Raw genomic sequence first — 23,611 nt, 5'->3', positions numbered from 1 at the left:
GAGGGAGTGTCGCACTATCGGAAGGTCAGGGCTGAGGGAGTGTCGCACTGTCGGAGGGTCAGTAATGAGGGAGTGCCGCATTGTCATAGGGTCAGTAATGAGGGAGTGTCACACTGTCGGAGGGTCAGTGCTGAGGGAGTGCCGCACTGTCGGAGGGTCAGTGCTGAGGAAGTGTTGCACTGTCGGAGACTCAATAATGAGGGAGTGCTGCATTGTCGGAGGGTTAGTAATGTGGGAGTGTTGCACTGTCGGAGGGTCAGGGCTGAGGGAGTGTTGCACTGTCAGAGGGTCAGTAATGAGGGAGTGCTGCACTGTCGGAGGGTCAGTAATGAGGGAGTGTCGCACTGTCGGAGTGTCAGGAATGAGGGAGTGCCGCACTGTCGGAGGGTCAGGAATGAGGGAGTGCCGCACTGTCGGAGGGTCAGTAATGAGGGAGTGTCACACTGTCGGAGTGTCAGTAATGAGGGAGTGTCGCACTATCGGAGGGTCAGGGCTGAGGGAGTGTCGCACTGTCGGTGGGTCAGTAATGAGGGAGTGCTGCACTGTCAGAGGGTCAGTAATGAGGGAGTGCCGCATTGTCGGAGGGTCAGTAATGAGGGAGTGTCGCACTGTCAGAGGGTCAATAATGAGGGAGTGTCGCACTGTCGGAGGGTCAGTAATGAGGGAGTGCCGCACTGTCAGAGGGTCAATAATGAGGGAGTGTCGCACTGTCGGAGGGTCAGTAATGAGTGAGTGTCGCACTGTCGGAGGGTCAATAATGAGTGAGTGTCGCACTGTCGGAGGAACAGTAATGAGGGAGTGCCGCACTGTCAGAGGGTCAGTAATGAGGGAGTGCCGCACTGTCAGAGGGTCAGTAATGAGTGAGTGTCGCACTGTCGGAGGGTCAGTAATGAGGGAGTGCTGCACTGTCGGAGGGTCATTAATGAGGGAGTGTCGCACTGTCGGAGGCTCAATAATGAGGGAGTGCCGCATTGTTGGAATGTCAGTAATGAGGGAGTGCCGCACTGTCGGAGAGTCATTAATTAGGGAGTGTCGCCCTGTCGGAGGCTCAATAATGAGGGAGTGCCGCATTGTCGGAGGGTCAGGAATGAGGGAGTGTCGCACGTTCGGAGGGTCAGTAATGAGGGAGTGTCACACTGTCGGAGGGTCAGTGCTGAGGAAGTGTTGCACTGTCGAAGGGTCAGTAATGAGGGAGTGCCGCACTGTCAGAGGGTCAATAATGAGGGAGTGTCGCACTGTCGGAGGGTCAGTAATGAGTGAGTGTCGCACTGTCGGAGGGTCAATAATGAGTGAGTGTCGCACTGTCGGAGGAACAGTAATGAGGGAGTGCCGCACTGTCAGAGGGTCAGTAATGAGGGAGTGCCGCACTGTCAGAGGGTCAGTAATGAGTGAGTGTCGCACTGTCGGAGGGTCAGTAATGAGGGAGTGCTGCACTGTCGGAGGGTCATTAATGAGGGAGTGTCGCACTGTCGGAGGGTCAGTAATGAGGGAGTGTCGCACGGTCAGAGGGTCAGTAATGAGGGAGTGTCGCACTGTCAGAGGGTCAGTAATGAGGGAGTGCCGCGCTGTCGGAGGGTCAGTAATGAGGGAGTGGTGCACTGTCGGAGGGTCAGTAATGAGGGAGTATCGCACTGTCGGAGGGTCAGTAAGGAGGGAGTGTAGCACTGTTGGAGGTTCGGTAATGAGGGAGAGCTGCACTGTCGGAGGGTCATTAATGAGGGAGTGCCGCACTGTCGGAGGGTCAGTAATGAGGGAGTGTCGTACTGTCGGAGGGTCATTAATGAGGGAGTGCCGCATTGTCGGAGGGTCAGTAATGAGGGAGTGTCGCACTGTCGGAGGGTCTGTAATGAGGGGGTGTCGCACTGTCGGAGGGTCAGTAATGAGGGAGTGCCGCATTGTTGGAGGATCAATAATGAGGGAGTGTCGCACTGTCGGAGTGTCAGTAATGATGGAGTGTCGCACTGTCGGAGGGTCAGTAATGATGGAGTGTCGCACTGTCGGAGGGTCAGTAATGAGGGAGTGCTGCATTGTCAGAGGGTCACTAATGAGGGAGCGCCGCACTGTCAGAGGGTCTCTAATGAGGGAGTGTCGCACTGTCGGAGGGTCAGTAATGAGGGAGCGCCGCACTGTCAGAGGGTCACTAATGAGGGCGTGTTGCACTGTCGGTGGGTCAGAAATGAGGGAGTGCTGCACTGTCGGAGGGTCAGAAATGAGGGAGTGCTGCACTGTCAGAGGGTCACTAATGAGGGCGTGTCGCACTGTCGGAGGGTCAGAAATGAGGGAGTGCTGCATTGTCAGAGGGTCACTAATGAGGGAGTGTCGCACTGTCGGAGGGTCAGTAATGAGGGAGTGCTGCATTCTCAGAGGGTCACTAATGAGGGAGTGTCGCACTGTCGGAGGGTCAGTAATGAGGGAGTGCTGCATTGTCAGAGGGTCACTAATGAGGGAGTGTCGCATTGTCAGAGGGTCACTAATGAGGGAGTGTCACACTGTCGGAGGGTCAGTAATGAGGGAGTGCCGCATTGTCAGAGGGTCACTAATGAGGGCGTGTCGCACTGTCGGAGGGTCAGTAATGAGGGAGTGCCGCATTGTCAGAGGGTCACTAATGAGGGCGTGTCGCACTGTCGGAGGGTCAGTACTGAGGGAGTGCCGCATTGTCAGAGGGTCACTAATGAGGGCGTGTCGCACTGTCGGAGGGTCATTAATGAGGGAGTGCTGCACTGTCGGAGGGTCAGAGGGAGTGTTGCACTGTCGGAGGGTCAATAATGAGGGAGTGCCGCATTGTCAGAGGGTCACTAATGAGGGCGTGTCGCACTGTCGGAGGGTCAGGAATGAGGGAGTGCTGCACTGTCGGAGGGTCAGAGGGAGTGTTGCACTGTCGGAGGGTCGATAATGAGGGAGTGCTGCATTGTCGGAGCGTCAGTATTGAGGGAGTGTCGCACTGTCGGAGGGTCAGAAATGAGGGAGTGCTGCACTGTCGGAGGGTCAGTAATGAGGGAGTGCTGCACTGTCAGAGGGTCACTAATGAGGGCGTGTCGCACTGTCGGTGGGTCAGAAATGAGGGAGTGCCGCACTGTCGAAGGGTCAGTAATGAGGGAGTGCCGCACTGTCGAAGGGTCAGTAATGAGGGAGTGTCGCACTGTCGGAGGGTCAGAAATGAGGGAGTGCTGCACTGTCGGAGCGTCAGTATTGAGGGAGTGTCGCACTGTCGGAGGGTCAGAAATGAGGGAGTGCTGCACTGTCGGAGGGTCAGTAATGAGGGAGTGCTGCACTGTCAGAGGGTCAATAATGAGGGCGTGTCGCACTGTCGGTGGGTCAGAAATGAGGGAAAGCCGCACTGTCGGAGGGTCAGTAATGAGGGAGTGCCGCATTGTCAGAGGGTCACTAATGAGGGCGTGTCGCACTGTCGGAGGGTCAGAAATGAGGGAGTGCTGCACTGTCGGAGGGTCAGTAATGAGGGAGTGCCGCATTGTTGAGGGTCACTAATGAGGGCGTGTCGCACTGTCGGTGGGTCAGAAATGAGGGAAAGCCGCACTGTCGGAGGGTCAGTAATGAGGGAGTGCCGCATTGTCAGAGGGTCACTAATGAGGGCGTGTCGCACTGTCGGAGGGTCAGAAATGAGGGAGTGCTGCACTGTCAGAGGGTCAGTAATGAGGGAGTGCCGCACTGTCAGAGGGTCACTAATGAGGGCGTGTCGCACTGTCGGTGGGTCAGTAATGAGGGAGTGCCGCATTGTCGGAGTGTCAGTAATGAGGGAGTGTTGCACTGTCGGAGGGTCAATAATGAGAGAGTGTCGCACTGTCGGAGGGTCAGTAATGCGGGAGTGTCGCACTGTCAGAGTGTCAGTAATGAGGAAGTGTTGCACTGTCGGAGGGTCAGTAATGAGGGAGTGTCGCACTATCGGAAGGTCAGGGCTGAGGGAGTGTCGCACTGTCGGAGGGTCAGTAATGAGGGAGTGCCGCATTGTCATAGGGTCAGTAATGAGGGAGTGTCACACTGTCGGAGGGTCAGTGCTGAGGGAGTGCCGCACTGTCGGAGGGTCAGTGCTGAGGAAGTGTTGCACTGTCGGAGACTCAATAATGAGGGAGTGCTGCATTGTCGGAGGGTTAGTAATGTGGGAGTGTTGCACTGTCGGAGGGTCAGGGCTGAGGGAGTGTTGCACTGTCAGAGGGTCAGTAATGAGGGAGTGCTGCACTGTCGGAGGGTCAGTAATGAGGGAGTGTCGCACTGTCGGAGTGTCAGGAATGAGGGAGTGCCGCACTGTCGGAGGGTCAGGAATGAGGGAGTGCCGCACTGTCGGAGGGTCAGTAATGAGGGAGTGTCACACTGTCGGAGTGTCAGTAATGAGGGAGTGTCGCACTATCGGAGGGTCAGGGCTGAGGGAGTGTCGCACTGTCGGTGGGTCAGTAATGAGGGAGTGCTGCACTGTCAGAGGGTCAGGAATGAGGGAGTGCCGCATTGTCGGAGGGTCAGTAATGAGGGAGTGTCACACTGTCGGAGTGTCAGTAATGAGGGAGTGTCGCACTATCGGAGGGTCAGGGCTGAGGGAGTGTCGCACTGTCGGTGGGTCAGTAATGAGGGAGTGCTGCACTGTCAGAGGGTCAGTAATGAGGGAGTGCCGCATTGTCGGAGGGTCAGTAATGAGGGAGTGTCGCACTGTCAGAGGGTCAATAATGAGGGAGTGTCGCACTGTCGGAGGGTCAGTAATGAGGGAGTGCCGCACTGTCAGAGGGTCAATAATGAGGGAGTGTCGCACTGTCGGAGGGTCAGTAATGAGTGAGTGTCGCACTGTCGGAGGGTCAATAATGAGTGAGTGTCGCACTGTCGGAGGAACAGTAATGAGGGAGTGCCGCACTGTCAGAGGGTCAGTAATGAGGGAGTGCCGCACTGTCAGAGGGTCAGTAATGAGTGAGTGTCGCACTGTCGGAGGGTCAGTAATGAGGGAGTGCTGCACTGTCGGAGGGTCATTAATGAGGGAGTGTCGCACTGTCGGAGGCTCAATAATGAGGGAGTGCCGCATTGTTGGAATGTCAGTAATGAGGGAGTGCCGCACTGTCGGAGAGTCATTAATTAGGGAGTGTCGCCCTGTCGGAGGCTCAATAATGAGGGAGTGCCGCATTGTCGGAGGGTCAGGAATGAGGGAGTGTCGCACGTTCGGAGGGTCAGTAATGAGGGAGTGTCACACTGTCGGAGGGTCAGTGCTGAGGAAGTGTTGCACTGTCGAAGGGTCAGTAATGAGGGAGTGCCGCACTGTCAGAGGGTCAATAATGAGGGAGTGTCGCACTGTCGGAGGGTCAGTAATGAGTGAGTGTCGCACTGTCGGAGGGTCAATAATGAGTGAGTGTCGCACTGTCGGAGGAACAGTAATGAGGGAGTGCCGCACTGTCAGAGGGTCAGTAATGAGGGAGTGCCGCACTGTCAGAGGGTCAGTAATGAGTGAGTGTCGCACTGTCGGAGGGTCAGTAATGAGGGAGTGCTGCACTGTCGGAGGGTCATTAATGAGGGAGTGTCGCACTGTCGGAGGGTCAGTAATGAGGGAGTGTCGCACGGTCAGAGGGTCAGTAATGAGGGAGTGTCGCACTGTCAGAGGGTCAGTAATGAGGGAGTGCCGCGCTGTCGGAGGGTCAGTAATGAGGGAGTGGTGCACTGTCGGAGGGTCAGTAATGAGGGAGTATCGCACTGTCGGAGGGTCAGTAAGGAGGGAGTGTAGCACTGTTGGAGGTTCGGTAATGAGGGAGAGCTGCACTGTCGGAGGGTCATTAATGAGGGAGTGCCGCACTGTCGGAGGGTCAGTAATGAGGGAGTGTCGTACTGTCGGAGGGTCATTAATGAGGGAGTGCCGCATTGTCGGAGGGTCAGTAATGAGGGAGTGTCGCACTGTCGGAGGGTCTGTAATGAGGGGGTGTCGCACTGTCGGAGGGTCAGTAATGAGGGAGTGCCGCATTGTTGGAGGATCAATAATGAGGGAGTGTCGCACTGTCGGAGTGTCAGTAATGATGGAGTGTCGCACTGTCGGAGGGTCAGTAATGATGGAGTGTCGCACTGTCGTAGGGTCATTAATGAGGGAGTGTCACACTGTCGGAAGGTCAGTAATGAGGGAGTGCCGCACGTCGGAGTGTCAGTGCTGAGGGAGTGTCACACTGTCGGAGGGTCAGTAATGAGGGAGTGTCACACTGTTGGAGGGTCAGTAATGAGGGAGTGTCACACTGTCGGAAGGTCAGTAATGAGGGAGTGCCGCACATCGGAGGGTCAGTGCTGATGGAGTGTCGCACTGTCGGAGGGTCAATAATGAGGGAGTGCTGCATTGTCGGAGGGTCAGTAATGAGGGAGTGCCGCACTGTCAGAGGGTCAATAATGAGGGAGTGTCGCATTGTCGGAGGGTCAGTAATGAGGGAGTGCCGCATTGTCGGAGGGTCAGTAATGAGGGAGTGCCGCACTGTCAGAGGGTCAATAATGAGTGAGTGTCGCACTGTCGGAGGGTCAATAATGAGTGAGTGTCGCACTGTCGGAGGAACAGTAATGAGGGAGTGCCGCACTGTCAGAGGGTCAGTAATGAGGGCGTGTCGCACTGTCGGTGGGTCAGAAATGAGGGAGTGCCGCACTGTCGGAGGGTCAGTAATGAGAGAGTGTCGCATTGTCGGAGGGTCAGAAATGAGGGAGTGCTGCACTGTCGGAGGGTCAGTAATGAGGGAGTGCCGCATTGTCAGAGGGTCACTAATGAGGGCGTGTCGCACTGTCGGTGGGTCAGAAATGAGGGAAAGCCGCACTGTCGGAGGGTCAGTAATGAGGGAGTGCCGCATTGTCATAGGGTCACTAATGAGGGCGTGTCGCACTGTCGGAGGGTCAGAAATGAGGGAGTGCTGCACTGTCGGAGGGTCAGTAATGAGGGAGTGCCGCACTGTCAGAGGGTCACTAATGAGGGCGTGTCGCACTGTCGGTGGGTCAGTAATGAGGGAGTGCCGCATTGTCGGAGTGTCAGTAATGAGGGAGTGTTGCACTGTCGGAGGGTCAATAATGAGGGAGTGTCGCACTGTCGGAGGGTCAGTAATGCGGGAGTGTCGCACTGTCAGAGTGTCAGTAATGAGGAAGTGTTGTACTGTCGGAGGGTCAGTAATGAGGGAGTGTCGCACTGTCAGAGGGTCAGTAATGAGGGAGTGTCGCACTATCGGAAGGTCAGGGCTGAGGGAGTGTCGCACTGTCGGAGGGTCAGTAATGAGGGAGTGCCGCATTGTCATAGGGTCAGTAATGAGGGAGTGTCACACTGTCGGAGGGTCAGTGCTGAGGGAGTGCCGCACTGTCGGAGGGTCAGTGCTGAGGAAGTGTTGCACTGTCGGAGAGTCAATAATGAGGGAGTGCTGCATTGTCGGAGGGTTAGTAATGTGGGAGTGTTGCACTGTCGGAGGGTCAGGGCTGAGGGAGTGTTGCACTGTCAGAGGGTCAGTAATGAGGGAGTGCTGCACTGTCGGTGGGTCAGTAATGAGGGAGTGTCGCACTGTCGGAGTGTCAGGAATGAGGGAGTGCCGCACTGTCGGAGGGTCAGGAATGAGGGAGTGCCGCACTGTCGGAGGGTCAGTAATGAGGGAGTGTCACACTGTCGGAGTGTCAGTAATGAGGGAGTGTCGCACTATCGGAGGATCAGGGCTGAGGGAGTGTCGCCATGTCGGTGGGTCAGTAATGAGGGAGTGCTGCACTGTCGGAGTGTCAGTAATGAGGGAGTGTCGCACTATCAGAGGGTCAGTAATGAGGGAGTGCCGCATTGTCGGAGGGTCAGTAATGAGGGAGTGTCACACTGTCGGAGTGTCAGTAATGAGGGAGTGTCGCACTATCGGAGGGTCAGGGCTGAGGGAGTGTCGCACTGTCGGTGGGTCAGTAATGAGGGAGTGCTGCACTGTCAGAGGGTCAGTAATGAGGGAGTGCCGCATTGTCGGAGGGTCAGTAATGAGGGAGTGTCGCACTGTCGGAGGGTCAATAATGAGGGAGTGTCGCACTGTCGGAGGGTCAATAATGAGGGAGTGTCGCACTGTCGGAGGGTCAGTAATGAGGGAGTGCCGCACTGTCAGAGGGTCAATAATGAGGGAGTGTCGCACTGTCGGAGGGTCAGTAATGAGTGAGTGTCGCACTGTCGGAGGGTCAATAATGAGTGAGTGTCGCACTGTCGGAGGAACAGTAATGAGGGAGTGCCGCACTGTCAGAGGGTCAGTAATGAGGGAGTGCCGCACTGTCAGAGGGTCAGTAATGAGTGAGTGTCGCACTGTCGGAGGGTCAGTAATGAGGGAGTGCTGCACTGTCGGAGGGTCATTAATGAGGGAATGTCGCAATGTCGGAGGCTCAATAATGAGGGACTGCCGCATTGTCGGAATGTCAGTAATGAGGGAGTGCCGCACTGTCGGAGAGTCATTAATTAGGGAGTGTCGCCCTGTCGGAGGCTCAATAATGAGGGAGTGCCGCATTGTCGGAGGGTCAGGAATGAGGGAGTGTCGCACTTTCGGAGGGTCAGTAATGAGGGAGTGTCACACTGTCGGAGGGTCAGTGCTGAGGAAGTGTTGCACTGTCGGAGGGTCATTAATGAGGGAGTGTCGCATTGTCGGAGGGTCAGTAATGAAGGAGTGTCGCACTGTCGGAGGGTCAGTAATGAGGGAGTGTCGCACGGTCAGAGAGTCAGTAATGAGGGAGTGTCGCACTGTCAGAGGGTCAGTAATGAGGGACTGCCGCACTGTCGGAGGGTCAGTAATGAGGGAGTGGTGCACTGTCGGAGGGTCAGTAATGAGGGAGTATCGCACTGTCGGAGGGTCAGTAAGGAGGGAGTGTCGCACTGTCGGAGGGTCGGTAATGAGGGAGAGCTGCACTGTCGGAGGGTCATTAATGAGGGAGTGCCGCACTGTCGGAGGGTCAGTAATGAGGGAGTGTCGTACTGTCGGAGGGTCATTAATGAGGGAGTGCCGCATTGTCGGACGGTCAGTAATGAGGGAGTGTCGCACTTTCGGAGGGTCAGTAATGAGGGTGTGTCACACTGTTGGAGGGTCAGTAATGAGGGATTGTCGCACTGTCAGAGGGTCAGTCATGAGGGAGTGTCGCACTGTCAGAGGGTCAGTAATGAGGGATTGTCGCACTGTTAGAGGGTCAGTAATGAGGGAGTGCTGCACTGTCAGAGGGTCAGTAATGAGGGAGTGTCGCACTGTCGGAGGCTCAATAATGAGGGAGTGCCGCATTGTCAGAGGGTCAGGAATGAGGGAGTGTCGCACTTTCGGAGGGTCAGTATTGAGGGAGTGCCGCACTGTCGGACGGTCAGTAATGAGGGAGTGTCGCATTATCGGAAGGTCAGTAATGAGGGAGTGCCGCACTGTCAGAGGCTCAATAATGAGGGAGTGCCGCATTGTCGGACGGTCAGTAATGAGTGAGTGTCGCACTGTCGGAGGGTCAGTAATGAGGGAGTGTCGCACTGTCGGCAGGTCAGTAATGAGGGAGTATCGCACTGTCGGAGGGTCAGTAATGAGTGTGTCACATTGTCGGAGGGTCAATAATGAGGGAGTGTCGCACTGTCGGAGGGTCAGTAATGAGGGAGTATCGCACTGTCAGAGGGTCAGTAATGAGGGAGTGTCGCACTGTCGGAGTGTCAGTAATGAGGGAGTGTCGCACTGTCGGAGGGTCATTAATGAGGGAGTGTCGCACTGTCGGAGGGTCATTAATGAGGGAGTGTCGCATTGTCGGCGGGTCATTAATGAGGGAGTGTCGCACTGTCGGAGGGTCAGTAATGAGGGAGTGCCGCATTGTTGGAGGGTCAATAATGAGGGAGTGTCGCACTGTCGGAGTGTCAGTAATGATGGAGTGTCGCACTGTCGGAGGGTCAGTAATGATGGAGTGTCGCACTGTCGGAAGGTCAGTAATGAGGGAGTGCCGCACGTCGGAGTGTCAGTGCTGAGGGAGTGTCACACAATCGGAAGGTCAGTAATGAGGGAGTGCCGCACGTCAGAGGGTCAGTGCTGATGGAGTGTTGCACTGTCGGAGGGTCAATAATGAGGGAGTGCCGCATTGTCGGAGGGTCAGTAATGAGAGAGTGTCGCACTATCAGAGGTTCAGTAATGAGGGAGTGTCGCATTGTCGGAGGGTCAGTAATGAGGGATTGTCGCACTGTCGGAGGGTCAGTAATGAGGGAGTGCCGCACTGTCGGAGGGTCAGTAATGAGGGAGTGGTGCACTGTCGGAGGGTCAGTAATGAGGGAGTATCGCACTGTCGGAGGGTCAGTGCCGAGGGAGTGTCGCACTGTCGGAGGGTCATTAATGAGGGAGTGTCGCATTGTCGGAGGGTCATTAATGAGGGAGTGTCGCACTGTCGGAGGGTCTGTAATGAGGGGGTGTCGCACTGTCGGAGGGTCAGTAATGAGGGAGTGCCGCATTGTTGGAGGATCAATAATGAGGGAGTGTCGCACTGTCGGAGTGTCAGTAATGATGGAGTGTCGCACTGTCGGAGGGTCAGTAATGATGGAGTGTCGCACTGTCGTAGGGTCATTAATGAGGGAGTGTCACACTGTCGGAAGGTCAGTAATGAGGGAGTGCCGCACGTCGGAGTGTCAGTGCTGAGGGAGTGTCACACTGTCAGAGGGTCAGTAATGAGGGAGTGTCACACTGTCGGAGGGTCAGTAATGAGGGAGTGTCGCACTATCAGAGGTTCAGTAATGAGGGAGTGTCGCATTGTCAGAGGGTCAGTAAAGAGGGATTGTCGCACTGTCAGAGGGTCAGTAATGAGGGAGTGTCGCACCGTCAGAGGGTCAGTAATGAGGGAGTGTCGCACTGTCGGAGTGTCAGTAATGAGGGAGTGGTGCACTGTCGGAGGGTCAGTAATGAGGGAGTGTCGCACTGTCAGAGGGTCAGTAATGAGGGAGTGTCGCATTGTCAGAGGGTCAGTAATGAGGGAAAGCCGCACTGTCGGAGGGTCAGTAATGAGGGAGTGCCGCATTGTCATAGGGTCACTAATGAGGGCGTGTCGCACTGTCGGAGGGTCAGAAATGAGGGAGTGCTGCACTGTCGGAGGGTCAGTAATGAGGGAGTGCCGCACTGTCAGAGGGTCACTAATGAGGGCGTGTCGCACTGTCGGTGGGTCAGTAATGAGGGAGTGCCGCATTGTCGGAGTGTCAGTAATGAGGGAGTGTTGCACTGTCGGAGGGTCAATAATGAGGGAGTGTCGCACTGTCGGAGGGTCAGTAATGCGGGAGTGTCGCACTGTCAGAGTGTCAGTAATGAGGAAGTGTTGTACTGTCGGAGGGTCAGTAATGAGGGAGTGTCGCACTGTCAGAGGGTCAGTAATGAGGGAGTGTCGCACTATCGGAAGGTCAGGGCTGAGGGAGTGTCGCACTGTCGGAGGGTCAGTAATGAGGGAGTGCCGCATTGTCATAGGGTCAGTAATGAGGGAGTGTCACACTGTCGGAGGGTCAGTGCTGAGGGAGTGCCGCACTGTCGGAGGGTCAGTGCTGAGGAAGTGTTGCACTGTCGGAGAGTCAATAATGAGGGAGTGCTGCATTGTCGGAGGGTTAGTAATGTGGGAGTGTTGCACTGTCGGAGGGTCAGGGCTGAGGGAGTGTTGCACTGTCAGAGGGTCAGTAATGAGGGAGTGCTGCACTGTCGGTGGGTCAGTAATGAGGGAGTGTCGCACTGTCGGAGTGTCAGGAATGAGGGAGTGCCGCACTGTCGGAGGGTCAGGAATGAGGGAGTGCCGCACTGTCGGAGGGTCAGTAATGAGGGAGTGTCACACTGTCGGAGTGTCAGTAATGAGGGAGTGTCGCACTATCGGAGGATCAGGGCTGAGGGAGTGTCGCCATGTCGGTGGGTCAGTAATGAGGGAGTGCTGCACTGTCGGAGTGTCAGTAATGAGGGAGTGTCGCACTATCAGAGGGTCAGTAATGAGGGAGTGCCGCATTGTCGGAGGGTCAGTAATGAGGGAGTGTCACACTGTCGGAGTGTCAGTAATGAGGGAGTGTCGCACTATCGGAGGGTCAGGGCTGAGGGAGTGTCGCACTGTCGGTGGGTCAGTAATGAGGGAGTGCTGCACTGTCAGAGGGTCAGTAATGAGGGAGTGCCGCATTGTCGGAGGGTCAGTAATGAGGGAGTGTCGCACTGTCGGAGGGTCAATAATGAGGGAGTGTCGCACTGTCGGAGGGTCAATAATGAGGGAGTGTCGCACTGTCGGAGGGTCAGTAATGAGGGAGTGCCGCACTGTCAGAGGGTCAATAATGAGGGAGTGTCGCACTGTCGGAGGGTCAGTAATGAGTGAGTGTCGCACTGTCGGAGGGTCAATAATGAGTGAGTGTCGCACTGTCGGAGGAACAGTAATGAGGGAGTGCCGCACTGTCAGAGGGTCAGTAATGAGGGAGTGCCGCACTGTCAGAGGGTCAGTAATGAGTGAGTGTCGCACTGTCGGAGGGTCAGTAATGAGGGAGTGCTGCACTGTCGGAGGGTCATTAATGAGGGAATGTCGCAATGTCGGAGGCTCAATAATGAGGGACTGCCGCATTGTCGGAATGTCAGTAATGAGGGAGTGCCGCACTGTCGGAGAGTCATTAATTAGGGAGTGTCGCCCTGTCGGAGGCTCAATAATGAGGGAGTGCCGCATTGTCGGAGGGTCAGGAATGAGGGAGTGTCGCACTTTCGGAGGGTCAGTAATGAGGGAGTGTCACACTGTCGGAGGGTCAGTGCTGAGGAAGTGTTGCACTGTCGGAGGGTCATTAATGAGGGAGTGTCGCATTGTCGGAGGGTCAGTAATGAAGGAGTGTCGCACTGTCGGAGGGTCAGTAATGAGGGAGTGTCGCACGGTCAGAGAGTCAGTAATGAGGGAGTGTCGCACTGTCAGAGGGTCAGTAATGAGGGACTGCCGCACTGTCGGAGGGTCAGTAATGAGGGAGTGGTGCACTGTCGGAGGGTCAGTAATGAGGGAGTATCGCACTGTCGGAGGGTCAGTAAGGAGGGAGTGTCGCACTGTCGGAGGGTCGGTAATGAGGGAGAGCTGCACTGTCGGAGGGTCATTAATGAGGGAGTGCCGCACTGTCGGAGGGTCAGTAATGAGGGAGTGTCGTACTGTCGGAGGGTCATTAATGAGGGAGTGCCGCATTGTCGGACGGTCAGTAATGAGGGAGTGTCGCACTTTCGGAGGGTCAGTAATGAGGGTGTGTCACACTGTTGGAGGGTCAGTAATGAGGGATTGTCGCACTGTCAGAGGGTCAGTCATGAGGGAGTGTCGCACTGTCAGAGGGTCAGTAATGAGGGATTGTCGCACTGTTAGAGGGTCAGTAATGAGGGAGTGCTGCACTGTCAGAGGGTCAGTAATGAGGGAGTGTCGCACTGTCGGAGGCTCAATAATGAGGGAGTGCCGCATTGTCAGAGGGTCAGGAATGAGGGAGTGTCGCACTTTCGGAGGGTCAGTATTGAGGGAGTGCCGCACTGTCGGACGGTCAGTAATGAGGGAGTGTCGCATTATCGGAAGGTCAGTAATGAGGGAGTGCCGCACTGTCAGAGGCTCAATAATGAGGGAGTGCCGCATTGTCGGACGGTCAGTAATGAGTGAGTGTCGCACTGTCGGAGGGTCAGTAATGAGGGAGTGTCGCACTGTCGGCAGGTCAGTAATGAGGGAGTATCGCACTGTCGGAGGGTCAGTAATGAGTGTGTCACATTGTCGGAGGGTCAATAATGAGGGAGTGTCGCACTGTCGGAGGGTCAGTAATGAGGGAGTATCGCACTGTCAGAGGGTCAGTAATGAGGGAGTGTCGCACTGTCGGAGTGTCAGTAATGAGGGAGTGTCGCACTGTCGGAGGGTCATTAATGAGGGAGTGTCGCACTGTCGGAGGGTCATTAATGAGGGAGTGTCGCATTGTCGGCGGGTCATTAATGAGGGAGTGTCGCACTGTCGGAGGGTCAGTAATGAGGGAGTGCCGCATTGTTGGAGGGTCAATAATGAGGGAGTGTCGCACTGTCGGAGTGTCAGTAATGATGGAGTGTCGCACTGTCGGAGGGTCAGTAATGATGGAGTGTCGCACTGTCGGAAGGTCAGTAATGAGGGAGTGCCGCACGTCGGAGTGTCAGTGCTGAGGGAGTGTCACACAATCGGAAGGTCAGTAATGAGGGAGTGCCGCACGTCAGAGGGTCAGTGCTGATGGAGTGTTGCACTGTCGGAGGGTCAATAATGAGGGAGTGCCGCATTGTCGGAGGGTCAGTAATGAGAGAGTGTCGCACTATCAGAGGTTCAGTAATGAGGGAGTGTCGCATTGTCGGAGGGTCAGTAATGAGGGATTGTCGCACTGTCGGAGGGTCAGTAATGAGGGAGTGCCGCACTGTCGGAGGGTCAGTAATGAGGGAGTGGTGCACTGTCGGAGGGTCAGTAATGAGGGAGTATCGCACTGTCGGAGGGTCAGTGCCGAGGGAGTGTCGCACTGTCGGAGGGTCATTAATGAGGGAGTGTCGCATTGTCGGAGGGTCATTAATGAGGGAGTGTCGCACTGTCGGAGGGTCTGTAATGAGGGGGTGTCGCACTGTCGGAGGGTCAGTAATGAGGGAGTGCCGCATTGTTGGAGGATCAATAATGAGGGAGTGTCGCACTGTCGGAGTGTCAGTAATGATGGAGTGTCGCACTGTCGGAGGGTCAGTAATGATGGAGTGTCGCACTGTCGTAGGGTCATTAATGAGGGAGTGTCACACTGTCGGAAGGTCAGTAATGAGGGAGTGCCGCACGTCGGAGTGTCAGTGCTGAGGGAGTGTCACACTGTCAGAGGGTCAGTAATGAGGGAGTGTCACACTGTCGGAGGGTCAGTAATGAGGGAGTGTCGCACTATCAGAGGTTCAGTAATGAGGGAGTGTCGCATTGTCAGAGGGTCAGTAAAGAGGGATTGTCGCACTGTCAGAGGGTCAGTAATGAGGGAGTGTCGCACCGTCAGAGGGTCAGTAATGAGGGAGTGTCGCACTGTCGGAGTGTCAGTAATGAGGGAGTGGTGCACTGTCGGAGGGTCAGTAATGAGGGAGTGTCGCACTGTCAGAGGGTCAGTAATGAGGGAGTGTCGCATTGTCAGAGGGTCAGTAATGAGGGAGTGTCGCATTGTCAGAGGGTCAGTAATGAGTGAGTGTTGCATTGTAGGAGGGTCAGTAATGAGGGAGTGTCGCACTGTCGGAGGGTCAATAATGAGGGAGTGCCGCATTGTCGGAGGGTCATTAGTGAGGGAGTGTCGCACATTTGGAGTGTCAGTAATGAGGGAGTGGTGCACTGTCTGAGGGTCAGTAATGAGGGAGTGCCGCACTGTCAGAGGGTCAGTAATGAGGGAGTGGTGCACTGTCGGAGGGTCAGTAATGAGGGAGTGTTGCACTGTCTGAGGGTCAGTAATGAGGGAGTGGTGCACTGTCAGAGGGTCAGTAATGAGGGAGTGGTGCACTGTCGGAGGGTCAGTAATGAGGGAGTGTTGCACTGTCGGAGGGTCAGTAATGAGGGAGTGTTGCACTGTCTGAGGGTCAGTAATGAGGGAGTGCCGCATTGCCGGAGGGTCAGTAATGAAGGAGTGTCGCACTGTCTGAGGGTCAGTAATGAGGGAGTGGTGCACTGTCTGAGGGTCAGTAATGAGGGAGTGCCGCATTGCCGGATGGTCAGGAATGAGGGAGTGTCGCACTGTCGGAGTGTCAGTAATGAGGGAGTGCCGCATTGTCGGAGGGTCATTAGTGAGGGAGTGCCGCACTGTCAGAGGGTCAGTAATGAGGGAGTGTCGCACTGTCGGAGTGTCAGTAATGAGGGAGTGGTGCACTGTCTGAGGGTCAGTAATGAGGGAGTGCCGCACTGTCAGAGGGTCAGTAATGAGGGAGTGCCGCACTGTCAGAGGGTCAGTAATGAGGGAGTGCCGCATTGCCGGATGGTCAGGAATGAGGGAGTGCCGCATTGCCGGAGGGTCAGGAATGAGTGAGTGCCGCATTGCCGGATGGTCAGGAATGAGGGAGTGCCGCATTGCCGGATGGTCAGGAATGAGGGAGTGTTGTATGACAATGCGGCACTCCCTCAGTACTGGTTTAGAATGTCCGTCTAATTAACCAACAATCCTTCTCCTGCAAATAAAGTCAGGACCAGATGAGTTTGCATTGCGTTTCTGCCTTGAGAGCTGTCTATGAGCGAATGTGTGATCTCACATATTGCATCTGACTACACTGTTGGTGGGTTTGTAGAGGCTGAATGGCCTCCTGCTCCTATGATCTTAGTATTTATTTCCTCCGGCAATCTGTGGGGATAAGGTCATGCACTAACAGATGAACATACAGCAGCCTCCTGAGAAGCTGAGTTGTCATCTCAGGTGGAAGACACTGAGGGTTACCTGATTCTTTCTCCACAGATGGTGCCCACCTCTGGAGCTCTTCTGAGTTTGTTCAGATCTTTGGCATCTGCAGTATTTTGCGTTTGGAACTATTGGCCCAGATGTGCCAGTAGCTGCCAATCTGCACCAAATTAACCTGAAATCTTGCTTCGTTTCCTCATTCCACAGAGGTTACCTGGCTGCTTGAGTAATTTTTTAAGTCACTGATAACTGTCACTGATCTTGTTTCAGAAAGTCCAGCGACCGATGGTTATAGAGGGATCTGATCAGCCTAAAAGCATCACACAGACACACACACAGACACAGACACACACAGACACACCCACACAGACACACCTACACCCACATACAGACACACCAACACACACACAGACACACACACAGACATACACACACACACCCACCCACACACAGGCGCACACACACACACACAGACATACACACACATAGATGCACACACACATACCCACACACGCACGCACACAGGCACACACACATGCATGCACACACACCTACAGATAGACACACACACGTACACACACTCACACACTCACTCACACACACAAGCACACACACACTCGCATGCATACACACATACACTCACACATACTCATATACACACATTCACTCACACATACTCATATACACACATTCACACACATTCTCACACATACACACACACCCACCCACAGACACACACCCACAAATAGACACACACACACCCAGACACACACCCAGGCACACACACTCACACACACAGGCACATACAAATACACAGACACACACACATACACTCACACACACTCATACACACACATTCACACACACTCGTACACAGGCACACACACAGACTCTCACACACACACACGCACCCATACACACACACTCACACATTTCACATACATTCACACACACTCACATATACATACTCACAGATACACACTCAGAGACTCTCTCACGCACATACACTCACATTCACATACACTCACTCTCTCTCACACACAGGCACACACATACACACTCTCTCACACACACACATACACACACACTCTCATACACACACACACACATACGCACACACTCACACATCTCAGATACACACACTTGCACTCACATACACAAACTCACTCATACACACACTCACACGCACTCTCAGACACGCACATATACAGTCTCGCACATACACACATTCACATACACACACTCACTCACACACACTCACACATACACACTTTCAGACACACACATACACAGTCACACACTCACACAGACTCTCAGAAACATACACTCACACGCCCTCTCAGAGACACACACACCCTCTCAGACACATACACAGACAGAAACACACACACCCCAGATGGAGCGTGTGCATTCACAGACAGTCGAGAGGCATTTGGCGCATTGTGACTGCATTTGTAAAAGGAGGCAGCCTGTCGAATCGACCCTCCTAGGCCCTGCTCTTGTTGCCCTGTAGGTTAGAGCTGGCCAATTACATATTCAAATACTTTTTAAATGGGAGTAAGGTTTCTGCCTCTCCCTCGCTTTCAAACAGTAACCACAGCATTTTGCATGCTCTTAAAAATGAAAACCGACCGCGATATGATTAAACATGCTCGCAGCGAAGTCTCCCCTGTCAAGCTGATGAATCAAACAGAAGCCATTGCAATTCCACAATGGATATGATCTAACCTCGAGGGTCAGCAGTTAGCACCCACAGTGTAACACCTAATGTCTCTTTAACAAGACAGCTCTGAGAATCTCACCCTCCGCAGAAAATAATTGTGGGGGACAGGAGCGAGAGGGTGTCTCGAAGTAGGAAGGAAAGCTGAGGAATTAAAGGAAGGTTGATTCAGAATAAGTAAAGAGATTTGTGTTGGGGTCATGTTAGCTTAGTTTGGGAGTAAAACCAACAAACCCATGGTTTGGATATGTCGGCCCATTGTGAGATTGAAAAAAAATTATCAGATAATTGCACTGGAGTGTACATTATACAGAAAAGGTATCTAACTCTGTGCTGTCCCTGTCCTGGGAGTGTTTGATGGGGACAGTGCAGAGGGAGCTTTACTCTGTATCTAACCCTGTGCTGTCCCTGTCCTGGGAGTGTTTGATGGGGACAGTGTAGAAGGAGCTTTACTCTGTATCTAACCCTGTGCTGTCCCTGTCCTGGGAGTGTTTGATGGGGACAGTGTAGAAGGAGCTTTACTCTGTATCTAACCTCATGCTGTCCCTGTCCTGGGAGTGTTTGATGGGGACAGTGTAGAAGGAGCTTTACTCTGTATCTAACCCTGTGCTGTCCCTGTCCTGGGAGTGTTTGATGGGGACAGTGTAGAAGGAGCTTTACTCTGTATCTAACCTCATGCTGTCCCTGTCCTGGGAGTGTTTGATGCGGACAGTGTAGAAGGAGCTTTACTCTGTATCTAACCTCATGCTGTCCCTGTCCTGGGAGTGTTTGATGGGGACAGTGTAGAGGGAGCTTTACTCTGTATCTAACCCTGTGCTGTCCCTGTCCTGGGAGTGTTTGATGGGGACAGTGTAGAGGGAGCTTTACTCTGTATCTAACCTCATGCTGTCCCTGTCCTGGGAGTGTTTGATGGGGGACAGTGTAGAGAGAGGTTTACTCTGTATCTAACCCTGTGCTGTCCCTGTCCTGGGAGTGATAATTATCCTCAGCCTCAATGACCAAGGTGTTGGGGTGGATGTGGTGTGTTTGATGCTCCTCACAAGCACTCACACATGGGAACGTGAGTGTGGTATCATGTTGACTCAGTCTGTGTGCTCAGGCAAGTTGGGGCGACGTCAGTGATTTAAGGGAAATATGGATTTGCGTTTACATCACGCCGCACATGGCATGGGGAGAGAGACTACATTTGGCTCCATCCACTCACTACGAACCCAGCAGCCATTTTATCTGAGGGCTGGACACAGTGGTAACGGTGGGAGATTTGAGCGGACTGATCTGCGGTGAGTATTTTAGTTACTGGGCGAAGATGCAAGTGATTCGGAGACACTGTCTCGTGGTAAATCACACACAAGGCACCCTGTAGCCAGGCTCTGATGGTGATTAGTGATGTCTCCCAGACAGAGTGGGAAAGGCTAATCCTCCCTCTCACTCACCAGTATACCACATTGTCATAGCAACCACACACACCTCTGCTCAACCGAAAAGGAGCAGCTATTCAAAATAAGGGGCTATTTGGAAGGTTTCTGTGCAGGCGTCAATCTAGGTTGAGAGTTCAGGGTTTAGTGTCCTGGGCAGCACTTAGACCTCAAAGTCAGGTTACCATAGGCCCAGTCTCTGTCCTAAAGGGAGAGGGGGCTGGTGGTGGTTTAACCTGAGGGTCAACATGCCTCAGGCAAGGGCAGAGATTGAGAAGGAAAATCCTTTGTGGTGACCCCAGCCCTGCGCAGGAATTGAACCCAAGCTCTTTGACATCGTTCTGCATTGCAAAACCAGGTGTCCGGCCAACTGACTTTCTTGATCCCAAGCACTCCAACAAAGACACAGTTTCAATTGGCTTGTTGCTTGTGGGTGCTTGCTGTGCATAAAATGGCTGCCTTCTTGGCTATGTTCGAACAATGGCGACACTCCAGCCCCACATCCTGGGCTGTAAAAACACTTTGACCCCGGTCCGAATGGCTGACTCGGAGCTTGTCCAGTGATCACAACCTGATGACAGATTTATCCTTTGTCATTCTGGTGATAACCAGATTAGACTGATGACATTGTTAGACTTCATTCAAACATTGCGTGAAAAACACACAAAAAAAGAGTGAACAATTGAAGTCAAGGAACAGTTACGTCCAATTTTCTTTTTAAAGAACCAATTAGATGTTGAAACCCCGGAAGAACTTATCACTCCACCCCATACCTGCATTTTGGTCAATCAGACCATAAGGCTGTGCTCCTTCTCCCAGCTCCCAAGCAGAAACTGAGGCATGAGGATCTGGTATAGAGATCAGACAGTGCTGGCCTAAGGTAATGGGTGAGGTCCTATGCTTGGAGTCAGTGGACTGGCCCATATTCAAGAACTCAGTGGCCAACCAAAATGAATGTGCCACAACCATTACAGACTTCCTCAGTAAGTGTGTCGAGGGCTGTGTGCCAAAGAAGTTACTCAGAGTGTTCCCCAACTGGAAACCATGGACAAACCAGGAGATCCACTCCCCACTGAAGCCCAGGTCTGAGGTGTACAAGTCGGGTGACCCTGACCTATACAGGAAATCCAGGTACGACCTTCACAAAGGCATCAGAGACTGAACTAGGGTTGTTGTGATTCTGTTCGCCAAGCTGGGAATTTGTGTTGCAGACGTTTCGTCCCCTGTCTAGGTGACATCCTCAGTGCTTGGGAGCCTCCTGTGAAGCGCTTCTGTGATGTTTCCTCCGGCATTTATAGTGGTTTGTCTCTGCTGCTTCCGGTTGTCAGTTCCAGCTGTCCGTGCAGTGGCCGGTATATTGGGTCCAGGTCGATGTGTTTGTGATAGAATCTGTGGATGAGTGCCATGCCTCTAGGAATTCCCTGGCTGTTCTCTGTTTGGCTTGTCCTATTATAGTAGTGTTGTCCCAGTCGAACTCACATGCAGATGACAAGCAACATGAGTTCGACTGGGACAACATTACTATTATAGGACAAGCTGAAAATGTGTTGCTGGAAAAGCGCAGCAGGTCATTCCTGAAGATGGGCTCATGCCCGAAACGTCGATTCTCCTGCTCCTTGGATGCTGCCTGACCTGCTGCGTTTTCCAGCAACACATTTTCAGCTCTGATCTCCAGCATCTGCAGTCCTCACTTTCTCCTATTATAGGAAAAGCTAAACAGAGAACAGCCAGGGAATTCCTAGAGGCATGGCACTCATCCACAGATTCAATCAATAAGCACATCGACCTGGACCCAATATACCAGCCACTGCAGCGGACAGCTTGAACTGACAACCGGAAGCAGCAGGGACAAACCACTACAAATGCCAGAGGAAAGATCACAGAAGCGCTTCACAGGAGGCTCCCAAGCAGAGGCTAGTCATGGCCCACCCCAACTCCAGCCTCCCAGACTGCCTTGATCCACTACAATCCCCCTACAATAGGTCCACAGAAGGCACCATCTCCCCGGCTCTACACTCATCTCTGGACATCTGGAAAACAAGGACACCTATTGGCTCTAGCTCTGCCTTCAACATCATAATTCCAACAAAGCTCATCTCCAAACTCCAAGAGCTAGGACTCTGCTCCCCCCTCTACAACTGGATCCTCGACTTCCTGACCAACAGACTACAGTCAGTAAGGATAAGCAATAATACCTCCTCCACAATAATCCTCACTACCGGTGGCCCGCAAGGATGCGCACTAGGCGTCCTACTATACCTCTTATACAAACATGACCATGTGGCCAAACTCAGCTGTAATTTCATTCTCAATATTGGTGATGACATCACCTTATTGGGTTGGAACTTAAGTAACAAGATGGAGCACCGGAATGAGATAGGGAGCTTAGCAGTGTGGTGTAAGGACAACAATCTCTCCCTCAATGTCAGCAAAATAAAGGAGTTGGTCATTGACTTCAGGGAGCGGAGTGAAGGACATACCCCTGTCTGTATCAATGGGGCTGAGCTAGAGGTGGTCGAGAGCTTCAAGTTCCAAGGAGAAAATATCACCCACAATCTATCTTGGTCTATCCACATTGATGCTACAGTCAAGAAAGTACACCAACGCCTCTCCTTCCTCAGATGGAAGTCAGCATGTCCACAAAGACTCTTGCTAAGTTTTATAGATGCACTAAAGAAAGCATTTTACCGGGATGCATCACAGCTTGGTATGGCAACTGCTCTGCCCAGAACCGTAACAAACTACCAAGAGTCATGAGCACAGCCCAGCCCATCACGTGAACTAGCTTTCCATCCATTGACTCCGTCTGCACTTCCCTCTGCCTTGGAAAAGTAACCAACCTAATCAAGGACGCCCCCCCACCCCGGTTATACTCTCTTCCACCCTCCTCCAGAAGGTACAAAAGTCTGAAAACATGTACCAACATATCCCAATAGATTCAAGAACAGCTTCTTCCCCGCTGTTATCAGACTTATGAACGGACCGCTCATATATTAGAGTTGATCCTTCTCTGCACCTTCTCTGTAGCTGTAACACTATATTCTGCACTCTGTTCTATTACTTATGTAATTACTATGTAATTTGCCCCGATAGCACACAAAACAAAACTTTTCACTGCATCTTGGTATATGTGACAATAATAAATCAAATCAAATCAGAAGTGGAAATAGATTATTGCTATTTGTGAAATGCAGTGATATAAGTGCAGCAAGCCCTACATTGACATATTCGCCATTGCAGTTTGATAATCATCTCCCTCTAAGGGTTCATTCAAAACTCTGGTTCAGGAAAATAATCGAGTCAAGTACTTGCTTAGATGGTGGGTAAATGTAGTTACAGGTATTTCATCGTCCCTGGTTAGTAAGATGGTGGCTCTATTTTTGACAAGCCCACAGGTGCTGCTGCTGGGTTTAGAGGCAAAGAAATCCACAGAACACAATCTGTCTTGGGTAAGGCACATCGCAGATCTGGCAGTGTCCCTGATGTCCACACAGTGTTCCTCTTAGACCAGATGAGCCTCAGGTTTCTTTGTTTAACCTTTTATTCTTACACGCACATATCAAGAAGATAGTGTACAGCTCAAATACTTTTGCAAGAACAAAGGTTTATATTATTTTTATAGATAACTATTGCAGGTAACTCACCCTCCCATTCCCACCCTATCATCATTCACATTCCAAGTTAGTAAGTTGAAATATACCACAAACACCATTTCAGCAAGGCTGTGGGTCTTTGGCTCTTTAATAATTATCCAGGGAAGTGTGCCCGCTCACTTTAAGCTGTGACCCTTTCACATTAAGATTGATTTCCTGGATCAGTTCCGTTTGCCATGCAGACTAATTCCAAGATCCAGAAGCACATCATCTTCTTCACTGGGTAGCTTAGGTATTCAGCACTTAATAAAACAAAACTTAGTAGCTTGTGCACTGTTTGTACAGGGAGACAGATAGACACATATACACACATACACAGTCTCTCATACAACTCGCTCATTCACACACACACGCGAACAAAATCACACACAGTCACAGACATTCTGTCTCACACACAACACATGCACACACAGTCTCTCTCTCACACACACACACTCACAGATACTCTCTCTCACACACTCGCCACTCACACATGCACACAATTACATGATTCACAAGACACATATAAACATAACATATACAGAGACATCTCCATATA

The 23,611-nt window shown here is 52.8% G+C and overlaps 2 protein-coding genes across 4 annotated transcripts in view; one reads left to right on the top strand and one right to left on the bottom strand.

Moving 5' to 3' along the window:
* Positions 1-23,611, top strand: part of shf (Src homology 2 domain containing F) — a 331,264-nt gene that overhangs the window by 281,407 nt on the left and 26,246 nt on the right. The gene's annotated exons all lie outside the window — the stretch shown is intronic.
* Positions 1,023-22,193, bottom strand: LOC148137552 (uncharacterized). Its single transcript, XM_087982010.1, is given in 9 exon segments — positions 1,023-1,136; positions 1,237-2,019; positions 5,270-5,985; positions 8,690-9,109; positions 9,764-9,866; positions 10,130-10,497; positions 11,982-13,078; positions 14,230-14,644; positions 22,109-22,193. Coding segments are annotated over 9 exon segments (4,101 nt in total).

This window comes from Chiloscyllium plagiosum, unplaced genomic scaffold (assembly GCF_037043375.1).
Source record: "Chiloscyllium plagiosum isolate Xiang-an unplaced genomic scaffold, Cpla_swu_hap1 HiC_scaffold_42, whole genome shotgun sequence".
Classification (NCBI taxonomy): Eukaryota; Metazoa; Chordata; class Chondrichthyes; order Orectolobiformes; family Hemiscylliidae; genus Chiloscyllium; species Chiloscyllium plagiosum.
Note: the sequence above shows the minus strand (reverse complement) of the source record. Positions and strands in the feature narration are given on the sequence as shown.